This window comes from Megalobrama amblycephala, linkage group LG1 (assembly GCF_018812025.1).
Source record: "Megalobrama amblycephala isolate DHTTF-2021 linkage group LG1, ASM1881202v1, whole genome shotgun sequence".
Classification (NCBI taxonomy): Eukaryota; Metazoa; Chordata; class Actinopteri; order Cypriniformes; family Xenocyprididae; genus Megalobrama; species Megalobrama amblycephala.
In genome coordinates this window covers 67,746,242-67,753,938 of record NC_063044.1, presented here as the reverse complement: position 1 = coordinate 67,753,938, position 7,697 = coordinate 67,746,242, and the positions used below count along the sequence as shown (strand labels likewise).

Here is a 7,697-nt window from a genome sequence, read left to right as displayed (position 1 = left end):
CTCGCGAATCTCTCCATGCTCTTGCAGAAATTTATTTGCTTCTGGATTAAACGCTGTCAAAGGTTATCAACCAATCAGAAGAGATGACTGATCCATGAAAATGCTATGTGGAATCTTATTGGCTGAGAGTGAACTGCACATGGAATTCTTTCGACAAAGATGGATATGTAATTTCTTTACAATTTAATAATATTAATCAGATGTAACCTAGTCTAACTGCATCACATTACAGTCAAACCCCGATTTATCTAAACAAACAAACAAAAAAGTTTCTTAAAGTTATTGTAGTCATACATTTTGTGCACTTGTTGAAATTTATATAAAAATAGGCAACATTTTAAAATAAGGTTTTTATTTGTTAAAATTGATGTATTATCTAACATGAACTAACAATGTGCAATACATTACTGTAATTATTAATCTTCAAATTAAAATACAGCTGTTTTGTTGTTTGTATGTTACTTCACAGTGCATTTACTAATGTTAACCAATACAACTTTTGATTTTAATAATGTATTAGTAAATGTTGAAATTAACATTAACAAAGATTAATAAATGCTTTAGAAGTGCAGTCCGTTATTAGTTCATGTTAACTAATGCTGTTAAATAATGTTAATGAAACCTTATTGTAAAGAATTACCAAAAAATATCTTCTGATTTAAGACAGAACATGATCAGGTCAGATCATCATTCCCTTAATAAAGATTCGGTTATGTCTATTAAACCTTTGAAATTACGATCATACGGGAATATTTAAACCTGCTTTTGCATTGCCGCTGAAAGCAGTGGTCATGTAAGTTATATGTTTTAAACAGCTTCACAAAGTGTTTTCAACAACACACTATTGCTACTTCTGTGTTGCAAACATTAAATAATAACGCAAGTATTGCAATAACAATTTATAGTCTGAATATAGACTGATTTCAGCAATTAAAATGAGTAGCTAAATGAAAGTTGATACTAATGTTATTACACTGTTCTGCCAGTAGGTGGTGTCCAGTGACTCTTAAAATGTATTTGATGAATCAGAATCATTAATTCAAGAGATTTGTTTAAAAACACTGGATCTATATCTATATCTAAATAGACTGATTTATAACATTATTAGTTGTTTAATCGTTTGTTTTAAATTAATATTTAATTTAATGTTTTGTCCATGATATTGGCTAATATGATGGTTTTTGATAAATCGTTCAGTGGGGTTTGACCTGTGGGATGCAGTTACAAACAAGCTTATTGATATAAAAACCATCCAAGTGCCCCATTCCAAGCCGTTTCTAAGATATGGACTACATTTTTATTAATATTATTAAATATTATTAAATTGTAGAGAAATTACATATCCATTTTTAAAAGAATTCCATGTGCAGTTCACTCTCAGCCAATAAGATTCCACGTAGCATTTTCATGGATCAGTCGTCTCTTCTGATTGGTTGATAACTTTTGACAGCGTTTAATCCAGAAGCAAATTAATTTCTAGTGCAAGAGCATGGAGAGATTCACGAGTCCACAGGACACAATTTGAGCGTGCACGCGGAGAGGCAGTTCATAAGAGAGCACTGTATATTTGAGAGCGCGCGTCCAGTTTTGTGCGAGAGCAAAGGAAATCTGCGCGCGAGTGGAGAGATTTGCACTCGAGCATTACATTGATGTGCTCTCGCGACACAATAATGCGCTCTCGACATTTTATAGTATATAATGCCATACTGTAACACTTATGTAAAACATATGCTTTTTATATACTAAATCAGGCCAATTTAGTATTTGGCACATCTTTGAGCATCTACTGTCGACGCCTATTATGTCACTATGCCAATTACATCCCCTCCCACGCCTTTCCTTTCAATCATTATCTTTCAATAGATCAGTTGTATAGGCTTTTCTCATATAAAGCGACTTAACTGACTTAAATCAGTTTCTAACAGCAAACACTCAGAATAAAGTGAGACAATCTGAATGTCTTGTTGAATGAGTGTTGATAGTCTGAGAATCATCAATATTAACAGAGAAACTGCTGAAAACACTCTTTATTTCATGTCAATAGTTCCTGTTTTCACCTCATTTATTATGCTGATGTCTTCAGATCTGCTGTAAATTGACACTTTAAGCTCATTTCATTGGTGTCAACAGACTGAGGGGATTTGTTGACTACAGATATCTACGTTTATTTCTAAATAAATGTTTATGCTTCATCTGTTTTTCACACCATTATTTATATTTATATATTATATATAAAACAAACTCAGTAGATTATATATTTTTCATATTGGCAGATCAGCTCCTCCCACAGCAAACACATCATCAGTCAAACTCCTCCCTCATCACTCACATCATCAGTGAAGCTCCTCCCACATCAGTTCTCCAATAAATGCTGGAATATTCCCATCAGACGAACATCATGAAGAGCTGAAATCTGCAAAGACTGAGTTTATTAAAGAGGACAGTGAGAACATGAGTGATCCAGAACCCTGCAGAATGAAACACACTGAAGATACTGAAGAACAAAGAGGTTGGTGTTTATTCTTCATTCATTCATGATGCTGAACAACATTCATGTTATAAACACTTCTGCACATTTAGGTAAACAGTTAATTGTGATGTTTTATTGTTGTTGTTGTTTGTTTGTTTGTTTGTTTTAGTAATAAACCAATTCCAAACTGTATCAAGTAAATGAACTTTCCAGAATGGCTGACAGGGCTATAACTTAAGATAAATCTAAAACTAATCTAAATCATTATAAACTGTAGAAATTATTCAGAGTTATAGAGATTATTCTTCTTTAATAATAACTTTGGTAACAGGGTTGATGAATGTGAATTTGTGTAAACACTGACACTTAAAGACCTGTAGGGGAGGAATGATTACAGGTTTCACAATAAACCACAATAAAATGTCCTGACGGTTAGCTATTGTTTAAAATTTCATTATTATTAATGTCGTGTTTGATTGTCACAATTTTTAAAAACTCACAGTAATCCCATCCAGGCAGCGTTAGTCAGATGCAACCACAGGAAGCAATGTTGTTTTAAGTAAAAAAAAAAAAAAAAAAAACTTTTTCTGAACTTCTGAAGCCAATCAATATAATTTGAGGTACAAAATGGATAAGTTGAATCAATGAATAATGTTAACTTAATGGAAACTCATCTTTCCTCGGTCATCCTCCATTCAGCATTCAAACAGTGCATCACAAAGTAACAAGATAAAACTCCCTCCAAGATCAGTGTATTATTATATTTTATTTGTAGGTAAAAAGGTCTGTGGTTTTGTATAAAAAGACTTTGTCTTGCTGGAGTTTATTTTTTGTTTCTAAATAATGTCATCTTTCTACCGCATGTCAGACCAAGAATCTATATATTTTCTATTTTTTCTTTGTGCTTTGAACTTTTAAACGCAGAGCGCGGAACGCTGTGACTCATGATGCTTCAAGCGCATCATTCTGTGCACAGGATGCGCATAACCGCTTTCCCGCTCTGTATTGGAGCCTTTAATATTATAATACTTTTACGCATTAAATAGTTATTGAAAGAATAAATTATTAATATCTTGTTCGTTCCTATCTATCATATGTTACTGCCTCATTAAAAAGTTATGGTATACATTTAATGTCTAGTTAAATTTTATATTAGTTATAAATACAAATTAATGTTACTTATTTTTCATCAATGTATTTCATGACAATACAAAGAGCAATGTGGAACATTTTACCCTTTTCTGCATGCGTCTCATTGTGCATACTATCCATCCTAAATAGTATGTGACGTTACTAATTTTCATTACTATTTAGGGCAGATAAGGTTTATTGTATGGATCACTGATTCGCTCAAAAACAGATTAATTCAGGAACAAGATGGTAAAATCTGGCAAATCTCTGAGATCTGGCTTTGTTTGACTATTTATGTTGGGAAAACAGAAAAAAAAACAATCAATGTTGTCTAAAATGCAGCTCATTATATTAACTTGTTTGTTTGTGTTATAATCAATTTTACCTTTGCAATGACCCTCATAGACAGTGTTCACATGGTATTCGAGAAAAACAGAACTCTAGCTTGTTAAAATTACTGAACTACATCACATCTTATGAATATAAAAACAAAAACCCATACAGTGATATTGAAGTTGAATTATAGGGTAATTCTGACTGCATTCTATAGGCTTCATCATGCAGTGAATGTGTTTGGACTCTCAAGATGTGTTTTTGTTTTTGGCAGTTAAGCAACATACTTTATAATGTCAGCTTGCACATCGTTAAAACTATAAAAATATTATATTCAAAAAATATTATGGTATGATAAATATTATGTGAAGTAACTGAAGTCACACATCTTAAAGGGTTAGTTCACCCAAAAATGAAAATTATGTAATTTATTATTAATCACCCTCATGTCCTTCTACACCTAATACATGGTAGATCATTGGAACGTTTTAATTAAATTATAAAAATGCATTAAAAATATTAATGCAAAGTGTCATTTAACCTCATATTTCTCTCTTTGAATTATTTTTATGCACTGTTACAATGCAATTAAACTGTTTTTCTTTCATTTCAGACCTGATGGATGAGATTGAAGAACTGAGTGAAGTGGAGGAGAAACATCCTGACAAACCTGGAGAAAAACCTTTGAATCACTCAAAGACTAAAAAGACATTTTTAAAGAAAAGAAGAGCCAAGAAATCTACAACCTGCATTCAGTGTGGAAATAGTTTCTCAACCAAACAAAATCTTGAGCGTCACATTAGAGTTCACACTGGAGAGAGACCGTTCACATGTGATCAATGTGGAAAGAGCTTCAAAGGAAAAGGAAATCTTAAGGAACACATGATGATCCACACTGGAGAGAAGCCGCATGTATGTGATCAATGTGGGAAGAGTTTCAGTCAATCAGCACAACTTAGGAAACACATGAGGATCCACACTGGAGAGAAGCCATTCACATGTGATCAGTGTGGGAAAACATTCAAAACATCAACAGTTCTGAAGACACACCTGACAGTTCATACGAAGGAGAAGCCACATTCATGTTCTTTGTGTGGACAGAGTTTTTCACGGCTGCCATATTTACATAAACATGAGAAAATACATAGTGGTGTAAAAGATCATATGTGTTTTGAGTGTGGAAAGACTTTTACTACAGCGATCTGTTTAAAACAGCACCAGAGGATTCACACTGGAGAAAAACCTTACATGTGTTCACACTGTGACAAGAGATTCAGTCAGTTAACAAGTTGGAAAACACATGAGAGGATCCACACTGGAGAAAAACCTTACAAGTGTTCACACTGTGACAAGAGATTCAGTCGGTCAGAACATCTGAAAACACATGAGATGATTCACACTGGAGAGAAACCTTACATGTGTTTACTTTGTGACAAGAGATTCAATCAGTCATCACATCTGAAAACACATGAGAAGATGCACAGCAGAAAGAAGCTGCACACATGTGATCAGTGCGGAAAGAGTTTCTCTTTTAAAAGCCACCTGAAGATACACATGAAGATCCATGCAGTGGAGAAACCACATGACTGCAGTCTGAAATTATGTTAAGTAGTTCATCTTCATGTGCTGAGAAACAGTTAGTTTCCTAACAGTCATGGTGACCAAAAAGGAAACTTTCTGACTGCTTAGTATCTGCTTGGAAAGTTTCTCATTATTGTGAGATGTTAATAATGACTTATGAGAAAGTCATTTGTGGCTTTCATACCACATGTTCTTATCAAACAATGTCCTCAAGCTTTTTCAACCCAGTTTAAAAATATGCGAATTCTGCCATCTAGGGTTTACAGTATGTATTACCTTTTCAAACAGAGTTTTTTTCAGACATGCTTCTTGAATTGAAAAAAAAAAAAAAAATTAAAGTGTTTATTTCTAAGATTTGTATTGTTTTATATAGAAATTAATGTATTGTGTATTGTTTAGAAGATATGAGACTCTCACAGTTTTGAGATGTATTATTTAATCTCTTGCCATGGCAACACATTTCGAGATATCCATTATCCATTTCTCAGTTTAACATCTTTAATGTCTAAGCACCACATTAAAATCTTTAGACTGAATCGTATAAACCCTCTAAGTAGTAGTTTAAAATTCATAGCTCTATTTTAAAAAAAAATCCACATTCAAACCAAAATAGCGGACTTCCTGTTGATCAGAGCTAATGACTGTAAATTAGAAAGTTGTCCGGCTGGATGAGAACAATATATGAGTTTGTTTGGTGAGTTTGGTGACTGTAGGGTTTGGTGAGTTTGGTGACTGTAGGGTTTGGTGAGTTTGGTGACTGTAGAGTTTGGTGACTGTAGGTAAAACTAACCCCGCTCAACCTAGCCCAAATTTGTTATGTTACAGCCTTTTCCCAAAAGGGATTAAATTCATTATTTCCCTCAAAATTCTACAAACAATACCCCATAATGTGATTGTTTGAAATCTTTGCAAATTTATTAAAAATAAATAACAAAAATAATCACATGTATTTCAGTATTCACAGCCTTTGCTCAATACTTTGTTGAAGCACCTTTGGCACCACTTTCAGCCTCAAGTCTTTCAAGCTTGCTTATTGGGACCTTCAGTTCTTCAGAAATGTTTTGTATCATTCCACTTCATGGCTTGGCTTGTACTTTAACATACTGTATATTATGGGTTCACTCCAAGGAAGACAAGGACAGTAGATACAAGTAACACAACGTAGTTTAATCTCAAGGAATGGAAGCACAGGCGTCAGCAAACAAGTAACAACAAACAATCCTGGACAATTAACTGAAGGCAGGAAGGAACTTAAATACACAATGTAAATAACAAACAGCTGTGAGGGTGATTAGTGTCCATGGTGAATAATGAGTGGCGGGAACTGAAAACAAAGAAGCACATGACAATCAAAACAAACGGGACGAGACGGTGACTGAGACTCTCCATGCATTCCAAGCGGGATATATCGCCCTCTGAAAGGCACTTCGGAGTGAAAATAATCATGGCCGCCATATTAAAGGGCTTTGACAATTGAAGGGCTTTTCCAAACTGGAGTGCTCAAAACTGGCCTCTTGAAAGGGCCCTTCGGAATGAATGATTTCGAAGGGTACAACTGATGGACACTTCGGGCCCCCATGATCTTTTGCACGGGGAAGTTCTTTGGCGTCACAGAATAGGTATAGGAGGTTAGGAGTTTGATTTGACCTATAAATGTATGTATAGTATTTTTCTATACTACTGTAATATTTATACGAGTTAGATTTGGTACATTATTATGGTAAAAATGACATTGTACTTCAACAAAAATACTTTACATCTCCCTTTATCAGTCCATTCAAATGTTTCAAACACATATACAATATGGTGTGATAAACCAAAAATAAATAAACTAACATTAAACAAAGGACGCATCTTGCACAATCTAATCGTCCTTGATTGTCTCTTTAAGATGACGCAGAAGTGCGTTCCAAAAAAAAGTTTTGACCCCTACATCCTTCATCCCTTCGAAGCTCACACTCTGGAGGGTAAATCCTTTGAAGGGATTAGGGCATAAGGATAAGCCCTTCCGAATGGAACACATGGATTGTTAAATGTGGGACCTTATATAGACAGGTATGTGCCTTTCCAAATTATGTCCAATCAACTGAATTTAGCACAGGTGGAGTTCAAACAAGTTGTAAAGAAATTTCAAGGATGATCAGTGGAAACAGTAGCACCTGAGCTCAATTTTGAGTGTCAT

The 7,697-nt window shown here is 34.2% G+C and overlaps 1 protein-coding gene across 1 annotated transcript; it reads left to right on the top strand.

Annotated features, from left to right (window-relative positions):
- Positions 1-4,295: 4,295 nt before the first annotated feature.
- LOC125274747 (zinc finger protein 239-like) lies at positions 4,296-7,410 on the top strand. Its single transcript, XM_048201227.1, has 2 exons — positions 4,296-5,445; positions 7,407-7,410. The coding sequence occupies exons 1-2, from the start codon at positions 4,517-4,519 to the stop codon at positions 7,408-7,410; spliced, it is 933 nt and encodes a 310-aa protein (XP_048057184.1). The 5' UTR covers positions 4,296-4,516.
- The last annotated feature ends 287 nt before the right edge of the window (positions 7,411-7,697 follow it).

What these genes read in the sequence shown, in the direction of transcription:
- LOC125274747 (XM_048201227.1), top strand. Translation starts at nt 4,517, where the DNA reads ATGCAATTAAACTGTTTTTCTTTCATTTCAGACCTGATGGATGAGATT.